Below are 18,659 nucleotides of genomic sequence, written 5' to 3' on the forward strand. Positions count from 1 at the left end.
TTCAGTACAAATCGGCAATTTCATACTTTAACCCCTATTATTTACACGGTTTTCTTGACTTACGAACTTACCCTGTTTTTAAATACCTGAGAATAAGGTTTACAAAAATTCAATCCTATTATTAATCAGCTAATTGCACGTTGTTAGAGATGGTTAGTGTTTTCAGATTGCTGTTTTTAACTTTCTGCTCAATTTGCAGATTTTGTCGGTGACTTATGGAATTCTTAGTCTCCTGGCCATCATATCCCGAAGTAATTGCAATTTAAACTTGTCCTTAGACACCGAGCCACAACGTTATCTTATTAATATGATCGTCAGCCTTTATATTCAAAGTAAGTACTTATACTAAAAAAATACATTTTTTGTCTGGTTGAAAAAAATACATCGTTATTATTTACACACGCGTACAAATACCTATGAAAAAAGTCAATGCTAACAGGGCTATCAACACCTGAAACTATTGTTTTGGCTCTACAATCCTATCCGAAATCAAAACATTTATTTACTTTAAACAAAAACATTATCATTCGTTTCATAGTAGTAGAGCACCTTCCTAGAACTCATTTTATTATTGCTTATTAAAATGTGTCTTATTTTCATCTTTCAGGTGAAAACTGCAATAACACATTGTCATTACCTGACATAACGACACCGCAATCAGTGTTCATTCTTTCAATTCTTACTTTAGTGGCGTGTGTTATATGTTTGATCGCGGCATGTTCACTGATCTCAGGTATTTGAATTATTTGTGTACAATATTTAAAAAACGGTAGGTAAAAAAAGCACTTTAATTCACACAACTGTTTTTAGTAGAGTCTTTGCCAGATGCCTTTCCATCTGCGAGACGCGGCGAGGATTGAAATTTGTACGGCAAAATTTTAATTCTCTCCAGCGCATCTTTGGTGGAATTCGTCTGGACTGACGAGGATGCGCGTTACGAGAATTGAAATATTTGTTAGTTTATTATGGAACCGTATAGTTGTCTACATAGTGTTTATTGACTCTGTAACGGAAATACTATTAATACGAAAGCACGCGAACGCCCAAGGTGGGACCGTGCGAGCTCCCGACGGCTATGAGATTTTAAGCAAGAATGCTTTTCTGTAAATAATTACAGAGATCTAGTCGAATTCAAATAATTTATTCTATTGCTATTTCAATATTTTTATTTTACTATTCACAATCTCAGCGCGAGCTCGCGGTGACTATTAATATCAAACATAACAAACAAACAAACCGGCGAGGCTTCAATTTTCGTATCGACTTGTCGGTGGAAAACACCTTTACTGTGTCTAGCTGTTACGTACCTTGGCACTCAGATTTCTTGGTAGTCTTTCGATGTATTTGAATGTGCCATTAAGTAGGCGCAAAGTAGCCTTATCAAAATTAAATAAATTCAAAATTAATTTCAGTCGTATTATCTGAAAACTACATGCGCTACATAAACATAGTGGCAAACTTGTACGTGTGCTGCTGTGCAGCGTCTTTCGTTATCGACCTCACTTTTGGAATACATTTTGGGTTGGACTACAGTACCTTTAATAACATGATGGTAAGTGAGCTTGGCGTTTTAGTAAAATGTTCAAAAATATACAGGATTTTTTGTTATTATTATTATTATTTGTAAAATACTAACAACCCCGCAAGACTATATTACTAACATCATAAACAAGAACTTTTGTTCCACGACTTTTAATCATTAATCAGATTTTATTTTCGTATAAAAATAATTATATAGAAGCGCTCTAAACGGTGATAACTCTATGAGGTAACAAAATAAAACGCTAGCGTAAATACTATAATAATACCAAAACACAATATCGGGGAGGACGCTTGCATGTTTGAACTTGTTATGAGATAGTACAAAAAGAACTTAAAATTATATTTTTTTGTAAATTTATTGTTTTGTAAAAGTTCATGGAACTAAGTTGTTGTTTATCATGTTAGTAATATAGTCCTAAGAGGTTGTTACTTATTCTACAAATAGCCCGGAATAATTTAGGTCGTAAACAAATTTATAATAAAAAACATTAAGCAGTATACAAACATGCTTTAGATTTTATTCTACATTGGACGGTGTTTTACATTCTATGAAACTGTTGTAAAAGAAAAATCAAATATTGTTACGCGCGAATTTACTAAAAGTATCTCAAAATATCGCAAATTACAAATTATTCCTTTGAATGTGGTTTCAAAAATCTTTATACGCATTAGTATTAGAAAGCCCAACATCCTTTTGAAAATTCTTTCATTATGTATGTTAGTGTTAAGCCAAATGTTAACATTTAAGAATTTTAACGTTTCTGACAAGTACGAACTAACTAGGGCCCTCGAATTAGTCTACGTAGAATAAATACTTAGTAGTAATAGTTTAGCCTACTGCATTACTTACTTTAGAAATAATTGGTTCGCCACAAAAACTTTCATCCCCTACTTCATTCCCTTTAAGTTTTATTTTTGTGACAAAAAGCCTATTTCCTTCTTCTAGGTCCCCATCTATCTCTATACCAAAATTCATTAAGTTTGGTTCACGTTTGGTTTGGTGCCTAAACAGGCATGATACCGTGACAGACAGTTACTTTCGCATTTATATTATTACTTTGAATTAACTAATATTTAGATTTGTTAATCGTGATAAGAAGTATAGTCCGACAATCAGTCGTGACACAAACCGACAAAAAGCCGACGGAAACCAAGATCTCGAAATATAAGGAGACAACACTCGACCTTGGACAGGTAAAACGTGTAACGTGCATTTGGAAAATTGACAAGAAAGCGACGTAAAGTATTTTTTCTTAGAAAAAACATAACTCTACTCAAATTTTATTTGTTATATGGAAAAGCTGAAACTTTCAAATTTTTTATATATAATTTTAAAATTGATTTGATTGATTAATAATTAAATTATTATTGAATGGATTTTTTTTTGAAATGATAATCCGGCCGGACGGCAGGAAGTTTTTCTCAAAAACTTTGTCCTAATAATTGTAACCAACTAGTGGAGTCATTTTACAAAAAAATAATTGATTATCCAGTCAATAATAATTTAATTAGCGATAATAGCAACATCTCTCGCGAGGGCTCGTAGCTGAAAAGTTACCTAACTGGGTGACGAAATACTTTTTTATAGATTTGCTATGAGATGATATGAGATGGCGCTACAGCTAAGTAACTAAAAAAGTCGTTGAAAACGAAATACAAAGATCCGGCAAAACAAGCACATGAAAAATTCGTATAGCGTTTAGCACAAGTTTGCTAGAAAACGTCGGTTCGAATTCGGCCGGATCGAAGGAATTATTTCGATCTCTGTGTTTATATGATTAATAACGATTTTTTTTTTCTAAAAAAATTACTTTAAGTTGCGCAAGCTCAAGCTCTCCTGTAATATTTTCCAAATACACTTTAGACGTTTTTCCTTTCCAGAGTCGAAGTACTCCCTCCTCGTTTTAGGTTCTGGCTGCAGGCACATTCGCTGCCAAGCCTTGAACAGATAACAGTCGGAGATACGTGAAACTTGCGTTAACGCTAAGTCTTTTTCAAGTTGTTAGTGGTGTTGTAAGGTCTCGGATATTGAATCTCACACGGCCGATTGCTTGGAACCTTTGCTTAGAAATAATCGAAACCGATACTACATAGTTGCGGATGCCCTATGGGATATTCCGACCAATGTTTGGTAAAAGCTGTAACCGTATTCTCCTCTCTGCTCGCCACGGGGAACCTTCCACCTACTTTACCTCAGGCTGTCTGCACTAAGGCGCTAGCTAACGTACGGCAATACAGCGCTTAGAACTCTGCGGAACCTAGATGTAAATACAGTCAGTGTCTCCTGTTCTCATGCGATTGTATCGGCTGTGCTTAAAAAAGGAAGCAGAATCGGTCCTGCCTCTTATAGAGTTATCATTAAACTAAAGTGCTTACGTAGCCGTACGATTACTATTGGACAGCCACGCAGAGGTCCCAGGTTAGATTCCCGGGCCGGGAATATTTATATGGCCTATATTTATTGCTCTCGTGAGTTTGGGTGTAATTTGTGGTTGTCTGTGTGTGTCCATGGTATCCGCAACACAGGGTTTCCCTAGTGTGGGGCTATGTTGAGTGTGTGCGTTATTATTATTATTATTATATTAGCCTTTACAGGGATGCTCTTCCCGTTGTAACAATAACGAATACCAGCCATCGAGCGCAAAAGAACGTTAGTTTAAAAACTATGAAACTGGTAATGTTGTACGCTCCTGATCACGCGCAATTGATACACGAGCGACTGTGTAAAGGGGGCTAATCTCAGCAAAATTGTCACCTAAAATCGGAAACATTATATAGATATGCTATAATTTTACGAGGTAGACTTTCAAGGCACATTTTTTCAAAATATCGAAATTTGAGATACACAAGAGTACATTCAGTGTGCTTACGGTATAATATTTCTTACATTTGAAACTATAACACTCGATGTTATTATTCTAACACTACCTGAAGATTACGCGCAAAAAACTAGAAAAAAACCGCTAACGTGAACCAACTTAAAAAAAAATCCCCCATCAGTCCCTACAGTTGCCGTTCTAATTCTGACTTCCAATCAGCCAGATACTCTCGAATATCGGACGTTTCACCTTGACAATTATTTGAATTCTCCTTCCTTTTACACGAGTATACTTTCATATGAAACCATAACCAACAAGCTTTGGACTTTACACTACTTTAAACCACATTTGATTTCTAAAATTAATAATGTCCTTGAAGTATGTTTTGTATAATAAATTTTCATTAAATGTCGTATGTTTAATAAAAAAAATTAATAAGAAATCGTACCTAAACGTTACAAAAGTTTTGATTGTATACCTAATTATCTTCACAATGAAGTACCTACTATCACGAAACTATCATTCTTTGGATTAACACATAAAATACCTACGATACTTCGGGGAAGAAAGGACTTACAGAAATGGGTTATTGACGTGTCTACTCAAAAGTTAATTATACTTACTTCAAAAACATGACCGTAAACGTGTCGTGTCGTAAACTTTGTACATAGTTTGGTTTTTATGCCCTTTCTTCCCTGAAGTATTGTACGTGCAGAACACTAATTATTCGTTTGCTTTAAAGTGGCATTTCATAATTTTATGAAATTTGGAGTTCAATGCCGGTTAGATTACCTAATTCCGAACAAACAAGTTCGTGTAAAAGCGACTTTAATCTTCAAAATATGCATGAGTAAGTATGTATGTATGTTCAGATATTGTTTCACTTCTTTACGCAAGTAGTAAAACTCAAAATTAAATTAAAAGATATTAGAGACATAATGCAAGCTCTAGTTACATATTTAAGTAATATTTTTGGTGATGAATTTCATTAAATGCACCTACCACGATAAAACCTTATTGTTTATCGTTTTAATATAAGTTGTGCTCGGGTGGGATTCGTAGCTGTGACTATTTATTTGTTTTTTTTTTTTTGTATAGGAAAGTCTTCCCCCGGGTGACCTCAGAATCGTCGTACCGGTTTTGGGTCGTTTGGGTGCTTTCTTGCTCATGGCACTAACTTTAAAGGCGTTTCTTGTGCCTGTTATCAACATCGCGCTACTGATTTTACTCGTTGTGTACGCGGCTAATTTCCAGAAACATTTGCAAACAAATGAGGTGGGTATTACAACAAAATAAACGCGATAATGTAAAGGATGACAAGGTAGGTAATATTAGGCACTTAACCTTTTGGCCACTGACAAAAACTAGTTTCGTTCCATTGACGCCAAGCCTATATAGTGATGTGAATTTCCACCTTATATTAATTCAATTCTCCTAAGTCAAGAAAGACGTAACTGAAAATAAAATGCAGGTTTTTATCCATAATGAACTAGAATATATATACAAATAACACAAGGAATATGTTAATATTTATTTATTAATTTCAATTGAAAATTGAAGGATTTTGTTAACGCTTTGGCGTCATTGGCATGTCAGCCAAGTTAATGTAAAACACTTAAAAGCGTCTACAGCGGTCAAAGGGTCAAATTGTAAATGGAAACTATTTTAATCTATAATATAAAGATCGAATCGTAAGCAAAAATCCGTCGATACGGCTGGATTAGAACTTTTTGCCGTGGCGCCACCTGTGAGAAATCTATGAAAGTTTCTTTCACTAAGAGTGGTTACACACGGTGACTTTTAGCAGCGATGCAAATGCGCGTTTGTGAAACGCACGATTGCATAGCTAGACTCGCGATTTATAGGCTGTTGCATCAATACGAACACGCGACATCGATGCGATGCAAAACGCGCGACTGCATCGATATAAACGCGTGATTGCGTCGCTCCTTAAAGTCGCGCGTGTCTGTAAAGGTAGCCGATTAGCGACTGCATTGCGTTTGCATATCTGCTAAAAGTAACCGTGTGTCACAGCTCTAAGAAGTAGGCACAATGATAAAGAATTGAACTTAATATTAAAAAGAAGTTAATATTACATTTCTTTAAATGCCTTTAAATTCCACAGAAATCGGGCGCATTCTCCGCAATTTCGTTCCCGTTCCGCGGCAATATAAATTGAGCCTAGAGTATATTTGTCAGCCTTTACTATTAATATATAAGAATTAAGTAAACGAGTCGTTAAATAATCAGTCGTATTGTAACTTTTATTTCAAATTGTTTTACAGCATTCCATCCACAGTGTTGGCGCATTGAACGCTTATGAGTAAGTATACAGGATAATCATTATTCTACTAGGTATTTATGTTGACAACGATAGAAATGTACACATGAATTATTAATTAATTTTATGTATATAAATATATATATTATTGCAGCCAAAAAAGACGAAACGGAAACGACCCCTGGCAAGTACAAAATGGCAGCATGTATTTAAATTCTTCACGAGGGTATGTATACAATAAAAACATTAGATTTTTAATGAACATCATAGACAACCTAGTTCGAAAGATGCGCTACATTTTATACCAGCAGACACAGTTTTGTTTAAAAATCGGCGACAAAAGTAAATGTATTCGAGAACAAGGACACTACTTAGACATTATTTGGCGTGAGACGTGATATACTGATTTCATCGTAAACGTAACTCTACTAGGATACAAACAGTGTGTTAGGCAGGGTTTTTTGGAGAAAGAATAGGAAGTTGAAATTCAAAATGTGGTTACTGTAGTTATCTGTACATTTTTTTATTCAAAACTAACCGTCAATGAAGCAATTTTGTAAAGAAAATATTTTATTTTTCAAACTTTAGTTTCGCAAAGTTAATCAGTGAACTACCTAGCACTCTGTACACATATGGTTAATAAAAATATCAAAACACATATGCATATGTGTATTTCATGTCATAAACAAGCACATACAGATTATATAGATTAATGTATATGGAGTATATCTTAAATACATTCAAGGAATAAATAATGCTATTACATTCAATCATTTAACGGGTATACACTTATACTAAGTTACAGGCTACCTACAAGTGGCTTTTCTAGTGTTCTGAGAGGCACGTATAGAAGCCATTGGTGTTCTTCTGTAATAATTTAAAATAAATACACCAATGGTAGAAATCAACATTTATCACTAAAGCAGTTTCTTAAATTATCATTACACCTTGTACAAGACATTGCTCGCATATTCATTCGTCGTGTTTGGATTGGAAAGCACATATATATTATATTACTAAATAAGTTGGCTCACGACGTGGTAAAATCGGTGATAATAATTTTATTATTTTATATTGAACGATAAATAACAATTCTTATATACACCTTTTATATCTCGGAATCGTTTGATATGCAAGCGCTCAAAATGTCACGATCGTACAATCCACTTTTTACCAAACAGACAGATAATATTTATGTATTAGTAGATGTATAAGTAGTAATAAAGTAATTATATTTAGATACACGATAGTATAATAAGACGAGGATGGTAACTCCGTGCAAACGTAGCTGCGTGCTGTGTAAGTGTGCGCGCCTGTCGCGCGCCGTGTACGGACTCACACATTCGCATAATCTCGCGATGCGCTCGTTGGGCTATCACGCCTTTCATTATTATGCGAATTTGTGCGTCCGTACACCGCGCGCAGCGGACGTACACAAACAGAAGCCGCACTGCTATATTTGTATGGAATTACCATATTTGTCTCACTATACTATAGATACTCGTTACACTGATCCAAAAGTATATGTAAAGATTCGTCTAAAATAAAAATGACAATTATAGTGAAAAGTACGCTAAAATTCGACGTTCCGGACAATACAAATCTCATTTAGAAAGATCATGGTCCATAAACTTACCCAGTTAATGGAAGTTTACGTACAAAAACCATATTAGTTCTAAATTATGCACTTATAAACCACTTTTTACTTTATGTAAAAAAATCCAGAAGTTGTACGAGTTTAACATGTAACGGGGCAATAAAGATGTGATATTTAACATGCTTTTAATTGTGTGAAAACCCTTATTAGGTTACAGTCAGACTTTCTGTGAAAATAAAGATCGTTACAGTTGTGCACGAACCCTGCGCGGTCAGTGGTAGTAGGAATAAAACCGAAATCGTTCTGTGGGTGGTCAACAATAAATACAAATATTTTACTTAACATACATTTTATATATAAAAATTCATTTTTTATCCCATAATTCCCAGTACCCAAAGCAAAGTACACATATTTTTCTATAAATCTAGCCAAATGTCATTTCTGTACGCCCTGGGTATGGTTTTTATACTGTGGTGGGCCATGATCTTTGTAGATTACATAGCAAAGCCTTTCCTTGGAATAACTATTATAATATGTACGTCCATTCCAAGATACACCTGTACGGTTCGAAATCAGTAACTCAATCATAAACCGACTCTTTCACAATGAATATATTTCATGGAATATAATTTGTAAAACTCATTTTAGCCCTGAAGTGAACCCGTCATATGTAAGTGACGATGACTTACGCTCGAGGACTCCAGTTAATCGTCGGGAGCCTCCTATGTCAGACTACAGGTAATGACTTATACATAATACGAAATATTCGGAACTACAAACTTAGACCTAACATAGCAATCCAAAGACATCTAAATTATTATTCAATGATGTTGTTTTTACGCTTAGAGCTAACCCAAATCTATTTACCGCTAACTTAGCATCAAAATGATCGGAGCGATCAGAGTATCCAAAAATGTTATAAAAAATCAATTGAACTTGACGTTAATTTTTCTGTTTTTAATTTTAATCAAAAGTGCACCTTAGTTTGAACGTATATACGAGCATATGTTAAATGTAAAAGTCAGCAAGTATACAAAGATTGTTTGTTTTTCAGTAACCGTTCTTTCGAACGCTCCGAGTCGTGGCACACGCCTGGTGCATCCGGTTCCCGTCCCTTCTCGTATCTAGAAGAGCCTAAGAGACCGATTCCAGTGAAACCACCAACATCGCCCGTCGTGGAGCCTCAGTGGCGCCGGGAAGAGCCCCAGTGGCGCAAAGAGTGGTCACCAGCCGTACCCGCCCCCGACTACAGCCCTACTTCACCTAGGCGACTCAAATCTGCTCTGAAACCTTCCTATATGTAAGGGCAGTGCCTCCAACAAAAAGGTTTCTTATCCAGCCCAGCATGAACGCCAACAAATAAATGCAAACAATACTATTACGATTTGTATTAATTTGATTTTATCTATTGAATTGTATTACTGTAAAAGAAATACTTATACATTAAAGAATAAGCAAAGATGTTCTTAAATTAATTTAATTCATAACCAAAGGCAATAAAAAAATTGAATATAATATTATCAAACGTTTTGTTGCATGTTGCGGAAAAAATACAATATGTTATATACATTTAAAATAAGGTTGAGCTAAATTAAAAACCAGTTGCAGATATCAAAAAGGCACAAAAATTCTTCTTCTTACCTAACACTTTACATTATGTACAAGATTTACACATGTTTATCACTTTTAGTCTCTTCTACATCTACCTGTGTACAGTATGTCCTTTTGTAACAAAAAAAGGTCTCATTTTGTCAGGCCTTATCTGGTTTTTTATCTGACTCCGTTGATTTGGTTTCATCATGCGTAGATGACACCTTGGTATCTGCTTGTTTTACGTTAATATTATTGGAAGTATCTGCGAAATCTGCCGATTTTATACCACCTAAAGATTTCACGGCCTCTGTTGATTCTGTGTACTCCATGTCTTTTGTTGAATAAAACGATTCCATTGCATTTTTGTAAGCGTCTAATGGCCTAAATTCGCTTACGATATCGGGTCCAAATGGTTTGGGACCTACTGGTGGCCTTGGTTTTTTACAAATACTTCTGCGGTCAGGCTCATTGGTAAACTTGTCATCGATAATATGCACGTCGCCGTCGATTATCTCCTCTTTACAATCGCTTTTCTGCTGAAGTGATTCCTCAGTGGAGAGCGATAGCTCGAACTGTGCCACGAGTTGGCTAAGCACTTTCTTAAGGTGATCAAAAGAATCTTTGTTCTGAATAGTCGGCTCAAGGGCACCTTCGAAACCATCACAAGTTTCATCTTCGCAAGTATGTCCATAATCTTTTTTAATAGATTTCAGTTCGCCAACGATAACTCCTACATCAGGATCCTCTTTCACACTATCTCTTAAGAACTGACCCTCTTGGGAAAACAAAAACACAGCTGGAATCACAATATCATCTTTTCCGTCACCTGACATAGCAAATATGGCCGTGTTTTCGGCTGACGACTCTGGAACATTGTCGATGATGATGGCCACCCTGGCGCCAGCAGTTTGCATGTTACGAACTTTTTGTGCAAAAGTGCATTGACCTCGTACGGCTACAGCAAACCTTGCAGCAACATCGAATTGGTTTTGGATAGAAGTGCAGGCGTCAGTTGGCTCTACAAAGCGTATTGTGCCGATGTGTCGCTCTGAGCCGCTGAGCTCCTTTCCGAAATGGGCAGGGCCCGCGGAGAAGATGTTGCCTTTCAGCATTACCCCAACGGGTATTACGCCATTATCCACGTCATTAAGAGAGTTCCACTTTGACATTTCGCGCATGAATGTTAGACCTTCTGCTGCATCCTTCGCAGATTTTGCCTGAAATGCAAATTAACAATTCTTTATACACAAGCAAGGGAAAAAAAAATTATTATTTGGTAGATATTTAGTTGTATTTAGTACATTGGCTTTCTCCGTGACCAAACATAGGCATGACCGGTGACAATCATTCGAAAGCTAGTTTATGAGACAAATATTTCACGACCATTAAATGCTTTTATTTTCATTTGTAAATAAAAGTACCTAAGCCTTTTTGTGAAAATTCTATCAGTATCGACTTATTGATTTACTACCAGGATATTCATAAAATTTTTGTGAAGTTACTCCATTAGTTTGTTATAATTGTTAATGTAAAGATCGAACACAAAGAAAAATTCATTTTCACTTCTCATGCTCTTAAAGTTCGTATTTATGCTGGGTGTATGAAATCGTCGTTTAAGACCGAGGCAATGACGCCTGCACCAACAGCCACGCACACTAGAACTTTATAAAATAAAGTTTTACTTTTGTTTTTTTAATCCGTGTTACAAAGTATATTACAAAGTTAAAAAAGTAGACAATAGTAATTCTAATAAGTTATAAGAAATAAAAATGCATAAAAAAGAAAAGCTTGTAAAATATAACTGAGCATTATGTAATCTGACCTGAGTCACGTGTAGAAAAAAAAAGTAGTACATTGGCGGAAAGTTCTTATTTTTTCTTGGCAATAGTTGTGTTATCGTTTATAGTAATATTGCTGTTTAATTTCCTCGCTATCGAAGTGAAAAGCAGAGTGCATAACTCGTTCATAAAACTCATTTTACGCTCGACTTACGTATACTCGTGTCGGGTAAAATGACGTGTTTTATGCACTCGTTGTACAATTATTATTATTATTGTATCATCATAATCAGATTCGAGTTCTTAGGTTGTCGCAATTGCTACACTCTGTAAATGTAAATATTCGCGTATATTAATCTTGTTGAATCTATATTAATGTAAATCACCCTACTCTGGAGATCTAATCACGTTTTCCGTCCGACATCAGTCTGAAAAAAATTACTGTGAAATAAGTGACACTCGTCCAAATTAAAAGACGCATGATGCGAATGAAGCTTCTTATGTGACATTGTGTTTTGATTTCGTCGAGTATTACTTATTTCACAGTAATTGTTTCGGACGGAATGTCAAACGAGAACAAGAATAAATCTACTGAAAATAGTTATAATAGTTCAATTTAATTTTAAATTTGTAATAAATAAAAAAATAAAAAGTAAAATAGGCTTTAATTAACATGCATAAATTTCAAACAAAACAAAGAAAAAATAAAAGCATGTCAATAAGGGTCCATGACTCGGCCTCTGCGAACTATGCTGCTAACATAGCTCTCGCTGTTATTCTGTCATGGCCTGTCATAATATAAAGACCACAATTATTCAAATAATAATATATATGTTACATGTTACGAACAAAACAAAAATCAAAATTAAAACAACTTCTACAGTTATTTTAATTTAGATTTTTGTTGTGGCACTGAGAGTCGTATTCTAGAATTCTACTCAGTGCTCAAGTCAGAACTTGAGTATGATTCAAAGCACTAGAAATCATACTCAAGTCTGTTCAAATCCTGACTTGAGCATTGAGTAGAGTTCTGGAATACGACCCTAAGTGACTAAAATTTGGCATAAGCAACAATTGGACGAAGTAAGCAATTAATTTGAATAAAATAATTTAAAAAGCTTTACACCAAACATACATCAAATAATAGTTGACAATTAGGCACTAAGTATCTCACTGATTATCACATCGGTGTTTTTCACAATCTTGATAAACAGCCTAGATGTTGCATAGAGTTGAACTACGGGGAATTTAATTCGATTATGATTTACGATAGCCTAACATAGACACTACATATAACAATCTATTATATTATCCTGTGTTAACACATCCAATACAGTCGTAAAATAAACCAGGCGATTATTGTGAAAATAGGCTCTTTGTAATTTTCCTGGTTTAATAACAGTACTAGTTTCGTCTCAAAACCCACTTGTTTTACCTTTTATAAATAAAAAAATATTTTTACGTGTACTATATGTATAAAAGCGTAAGTAGTTAAAATAAGATATCATCAGTTTTTATACCCTGTATAATAAATATAATTCCCAAAAGCATGAGAAAAAAAAAATCATTATTAGTAGGGGTGCAGTATTGAAGCGTGCTGAAAATGAACCCTGAGAACTTCATCGCTTACCGTAGTCGTAGTGTAGAGAAGTTGCACACGACCGTCAGGCAGTGTGAGCACGGAGATGCCCATATCGGAGAGTGCGTGGATCTGTCGAGGGTCGTTGAGCGGGCGCAGCCGTGCCGGCGGCCGCGCAGCCGTCGAGCCCAGCAGTTGCCGCATCGGTTGACGCACTTTCTCCGCCACCATTGACGCCATGTTCGGACACGTTCTCCAACAATTGAAAAATTAACTCATTTTGCATGCCATTTGCAACCTGTACACATACTACTTTCTTTTTTTTTATAATATCAAGTGACGGGACAGACAACCCGTGCGCCTGATAGTAAGCAACACGCCTGTCCATAACAGTTGCAGTGCCACTCAGAGATTTAAATCGCAAAGATCTGAGGGGCTCTGCCACTGCGCCCGTCACCCTGGGACATAAGTTGACAAGTCCCATGTGCCTGTAATTTCACCAGCACCCTCACCCTTCAAAAACGGAACACAGTAATGCTGACATTACTGCTTGACATCACCATGCTTGGCAGCAGAAATATGTAAGGTGACAGTACTACCCTGAACGAACTCTTTACAACAACAACAAGGAGCTCCATTGCTACGAAAATTACTCCATTCCTTAATCGTTATTTCTGAAGCTAATTTAATCGACCTAAGTAAATTAATGAATAGAAAACAAAATAGAAAACAACTTACTTCCTGTACTTGTCGTCCTCTTCGTCGTCAAAGTTGAACGTCAAATATGAAGCGTTTTTGCCGGTCGTAGCCAATGATAGAGGAAGGAAGTGGGCCTCTGTGGTCAGTACATAATCCTCCAGTTTCAATGGCAAATCTTTGTCCTCACCAAACAGCATAAAAAGGTATTTGAAAGTTTCCGCTAGTACAAATGAGTCCATCCTGTCTTCGTGAATACGAGTCCTCACATCATTGACAGCCGCGTACCCGCAAGGTACTCTAGTGTATTGCTGGAGGGCTTTCAGAACTGTCTTTCCCACGTCCAGATAGTGGTCGTCTCCCGTTGCACGATGCAGAAAATAGGTGGATTCCAAGAATTCCGGTCTCAACGGGTGTTGTCCCCAGTGGACCTGATAAAAAACGAAATAAATTACGTACCTACGTTTCGAAGAAAATATTAGATAAACACTCAAAATGAAAATGGTAATTCTTAGGGCGCGTGTCCACGCTAAGAAATAAGTTGCCGCGTCTATGCAATAATTCGTGTCGTTTCTACACACGACTGTGTACACTGCCTCGTCGCCGGACTAGAAAAAGATTTTGTCTATCCCCGACACGACGCGCTCTGCCGCTATTGTACTGTTATAGCGTTTACTGAAACGAACGTTTATGCGCGTGGTCGGGTGTTGCTTAGTAGTCAACATATGCAACAACACATTTCTTCCCACAGTCGGTAGTAAAACTGTAATAGCGCTGCTGGTGCTGGTGACGTTCTGTAGACTGTAAAATAGACTGGATAGCAGTAATATAGCTTGGTCCAAGGGTAGTAATAGCCTCCGCAGCACCCGCAGCCTCTATACGTCTTACTTAGCAAGTTTTAGCAGTTCAAAGACGAAAGTACGGTTTATAGGAATTTATTCAATACAACAATATTAATTATCTTAAAATGTAAACGGTGTACAAGAGATTTAAGTAAGTGGTAAACGGTTTAAAAATAAGAAAGCAGATCTTTTAGCTACCGCGATCGCGCAGAGAATGACGATGGAAAGAAACAAAATCAGAATGCGAAGTAAAATGGAACAATTCAAAAATTTAAATTTAAATATGAGTAGAGGAAGAAAAAGCGATACGTTACGAATGGAGAGAGGCGATACAAAAAGGTGGGATGACGGTGTAAGGAGGTCACACCGTCACAAAACGACAGCTATCTGGAAGACTCGTACTGCACTAACACATTTTACCCTACACACGTCCTTCCGAAAGCATTCGTACCATGTACGTACTCATTTTTATCTCGTCTGCAACAGACACGACATGTTTTCGTGGCTACATCCGACGACAAAGTTCTTGTCGTGTAGAAGACCATTCTCATCTTTTCTGCAGCAGACACGTCGAATTTCTTAGCGTGTACACGCGCCCTTATGTCTACTTATTGTAAACTTTAATAAATATACCTATATATTTATTGATTGTGACCCATGGGAAAACATACCTGAAAATCGGAGGTAAATGCTTCTGGAATGAAAGTATGACGCTGCATAACCTGGTAGAGCATCTCGTGTGTCTCGACAGCGGGGCGAACATCGCCCAGTAACACCTGCAGCCCCGGCCAGAACGCCAGCAACGCGTCCATAAAATTGCGAGACTGAAGGTGTGGTCTGAACCAAACAAACGAATTGTTGTAGTGTCGTATAGGAAAGGAGCAAATTGAAATTATTAGCCTCAAAAGTTAATCATTCTCAAAACTTATTCATTGGTTTTTTAGTATGGAAAAGGTACGCATTGGATTTGTGTCCGACCAGTGACTACGTCGTGGCAATCGCGTTTCTTTTTTGTAAATACAAAAAAATGAATAATAACTAAAATTAGTTTTTGTTATATTAACTCTAACGTGCCACTTCAAATGTGAGGGGAAAGAAACATTATGTACAAAAATAATTTCGAATAGCTTCTTGCGTTGTCGGCATACGTTCAAGTGTTTATTGACCTCAATATTAATAATAAATTTATTCTTCAGCCTGCTTTTTAGTAATAGGTACAAAAAAAGAATCTAAAGACAGGTAATACAGGTAATGGACAAAAACGCAAATATACTAGACATGACGCTCGAGGAGCCGGTTACTGATTGAGATGATTTACTACACTCAAATTGACTTAACATTTTTATACTCACCTGTGCATGTGGACGGCCAACATGATGGGTCCCCTGTTGATGTACTTCATGACGGCGTTGTAGTGTCTATTGAACCTGGCCAAGTATTTCTCGTCACCGAGTAGGATATATGCCTTGAGACAATATTCGTAGTACGAATCGATGCCCGCACCCACACCCGAGTCTTTGCGAACCCAGTCGCCAGAATGGATGTTTATAACCGTGCCCATCAGGTCTGAGGTTCTGGAAAGTACAGATACTGCTATACTTGCAGCCTGAATATAAATAACAATGCATATTATATTGCAATTTGTTGGTGCCTTTCTTTAGCAAAAGGATATACAGTACGCCCAAAAACGGTGTCTACACGTAAAGTCCATTTGGAGAGTGTACGTCTTCAACTCCTCAGTATCGTAGACCAGGTGGTATGTTTACCTAGCTACTTCAAACACTAGCCCTGGAGTTAATAAAGTATTCATACCTATGCCGAATTTTCCAGAGCCTGTCCATGGCTTTATGAGCATATTGTTCGTAGATGTGGTTGCCGGTAAGCCGCGATAGCGCAGCCATCTCCAATATCATGGTGCCTGCACACGCCGTACAAGTCTCCCGCGATTCCGAGAGTCCTCGTATGCCATGTCGCAGGTTAATCTAGTAGATTTAATTGATTGTTAATTATTGAAAATTTGCAAATAGTTTCATTTGTACTTCGCTAATTTACATAATACTTGGTTCTATTTTATGTTGTATTTATGTATACGGGTGCTATAATAGGCCCACACCACAGACCACATAAATTCACACATTTTGCGGTTATGAGCTAGGGAAAAGAAATAGTGCAAACACTAAATACACGTTACCGCGCGCTAGTCGTTTTCGCGACGCACATCAAAGGAGTCAAATAGGCAAATAAGCAAGTAAACCGTAACACTACGGTGTGGTGACACTTCACGTGGCTATTTGTATTTGCGTATTTGCATATTTGGCAAACAATCACCATGTGTAGATAGCATGTCTGACAAGGTATTTGCCGTGTTTGCCTATGCGACAAATATAGCAAACACCGTGATATCGCGCGTTGGTCGGTTATTTCGACGCATGTCAAAGGAGCCATATAGGCAAATAACCGTCCACCCTATGGTCATATCTGCAATCCACTAACTAAAACGCGGGTAAGTGACAAAATATTTTTTTGAGGTGTCCTAAAAAACCATAATCCAGTTTTAAAATATTGAAATTGTTTAATGATATTTCAGTTATGCATCTTTAGGGTAAGTTCGGATAAGTTGCACACGTTAACTAATTTGTAACTGTTTTAAAAGAGAATTTTGTGCTCTATCTTTTTATATTTGTAACGGATATTTGGCCAGTTGTCACTTATCCGCGTATACGTTAGATATACGTTATATTAACCCTATTTGTTATTTTAACGCTAGTCTGTATGTTTATCTATACGTCAAATAATTTTCCAAGTGCAACAAATACTCAATTTGGTGAATACAAATAGCCATGTGAAGTGCCACCATCACAATTCATTACACATTAGTGTTTGACTACTTTGAGGAAACATTAGTACTGGGGACTGACTGTTCGGGATTGCGTGGAATCTAAAACGAGAGTGTCAACAATCCATAGCCAATTAATTCGTTTATATGATTGATATGATATGATTTTTCTGACCGACTTAATGCGAATCCGTGTTGATAGGTGTGGTGACTCCCTTGGCGAAATGCGTACTTAGTACAACTATAATTAGGTACAAGCGTTTTACAAGTATTTGTTTTAACGTTGCGCGGCGTCGCGAGGATATCCGACATTTATGTAATCGATTCACTTTCAAGGTTTTGATTAACCATTTTAATAATTACTTTGAAATAAGTATTTCTCTTAATCTCATTACAAGATATAGTATTAAGCGGGGTATATTTACTTAAATATCAAGTACGTATAGAGTGGATAATACAGGAAAGGGAGTTAACGTTATTATTTAGGTATTTCAATGGCTACTACTTTCATTTTTGCACATTAAACATTAATTCACGATGTCTACGGACTGATAACAATAGATTCCCGTAAATTACCGAAACGGAAATTCATAATCCAATGCTAGTTACGCGTATTTGCACTATCCCTAACGACTCATAACAATAGATTCCCGTAAATGACACTAATTTCGTTGCTACGACATTTACGCGGATTTGATTTGGTCACTAAATTACCGAAACTGAAACTCATAATCCAATGCTAGTTACGCGTATTTGCACTATCCTAACGACTGGTAACAATAGATTCCCGGAAATGACACTAATTTCGTTGCTACGATATTTACGCAGATTTGATTTGGTCACTAAATTACCGAAACTGAAACTCATAATCCAATGCTAGTTACGCGTATTTGTACTATCCCTAACGACTGATAACCATAGATTCCCGTAAATGACACTAATTTCGTTGCTACGATATTTATGCGGATTTGATTTGGTCACTAAATTGCCGAAACGGAAACTATTAGTCCAATGCTAGTTACGCGTATTTGCACTATCCGTTACGACTGATAACAATAGATTCCCGTAAATGACACTAATTTCGTTGCTACGACAT

The 18,659-nt window shown here is 36.6% G+C and overlaps 2 protein-coding genes across 4 annotated transcripts in view; one reads left to right on the forward strand and one right to left on the reverse strand.

Moving 5' to 3' along the window:
- The window catches only part of LOC113227215, an 11,017-nt gene extending 1,437 nt beyond the window's left edge, over positions 1 to 9,580 (forward strand). The window contains exons 2-9 of the mRNA XM_026460112.1: positions 200 to 332; positions 608 to 733; positions 1,413 to 1,552; positions 5,460 to 5,636; positions 6,647 to 6,684; positions 6,797 to 6,868; positions 8,888 to 8,977; positions 9,294 to 9,580. Of these exons, the coding sequence (XP_026315897.1) occupies positions 200 to 332; positions 608 to 733; positions 1,413 to 1,552; positions 5,460 to 5,636; positions 6,647 to 6,684; positions 6,797 to 6,868; positions 8,888 to 8,977; positions 9,294 to 9,543 (1,026 nt within the window). The 3' untranslated portion in view covers positions 9,544 to 9,580. The remainder of the gene's footprint in view (positions 1 to 199; positions 333 to 607; positions 734 to 1,412; positions 1,553 to 5,459; positions 5,637 to 6,646; positions 6,685 to 6,796; positions 6,869 to 8,887; positions 8,978 to 9,293) is intronic.
- The window catches only part of LOC113227158 (ER degradation-enhancing alpha-mannosidase-like protein 3), a 22,002-nt gene continuing 12,923 nt past the window's right edge, over positions 9,581 to 18,659 (reverse strand). The window contains exons 5-10 of one of the 3 annotated variants that reach the window (XM_026460051.1): positions 16,540 to 16,709; positions 16,080 to 16,301; positions 15,399 to 15,564; positions 13,928 to 14,316; positions 13,241 to 13,442; positions 9,581 to 11,049 (exon numbers count right to left, since the gene is read on the reverse strand). In XM_026460051.1, the coding sequence (XP_026315836.1) occupies positions 9,991 to 11,049; positions 13,241 to 13,442; positions 13,928 to 14,316; positions 15,399 to 15,564; positions 16,080 to 16,301; positions 16,540 to 16,709 (2,208 nt within the window). In that variant the 3' untranslated portion in view covers positions 9,581 to 9,990. Of the gene's footprint in view, positions 11,050 to 13,240; positions 13,449 to 13,927; positions 14,317 to 15,398; positions 15,565 to 16,079; positions 16,302 to 16,539; positions 16,710 to 18,659 lie in introns of all 3 variants that reach the window. The other 2 variants (XM_026460046.1, XM_026460039.1) reach the window with 2 other exon arrangements.

Source organism: Hyposmocoma kahamanoa, unplaced genomic scaffold, assembly GCF_003589595.1.
Source record: "Hyposmocoma kahamanoa isolate Upper Pololo Valley unplaced genomic scaffold, ASM358959v1 100021, whole genome shotgun sequence".
NCBI lineage: Eukaryota > Metazoa > Arthropoda > Insecta > Lepidoptera > Cosmopterigidae > Hyposmocoma > Hyposmocoma kahamanoa.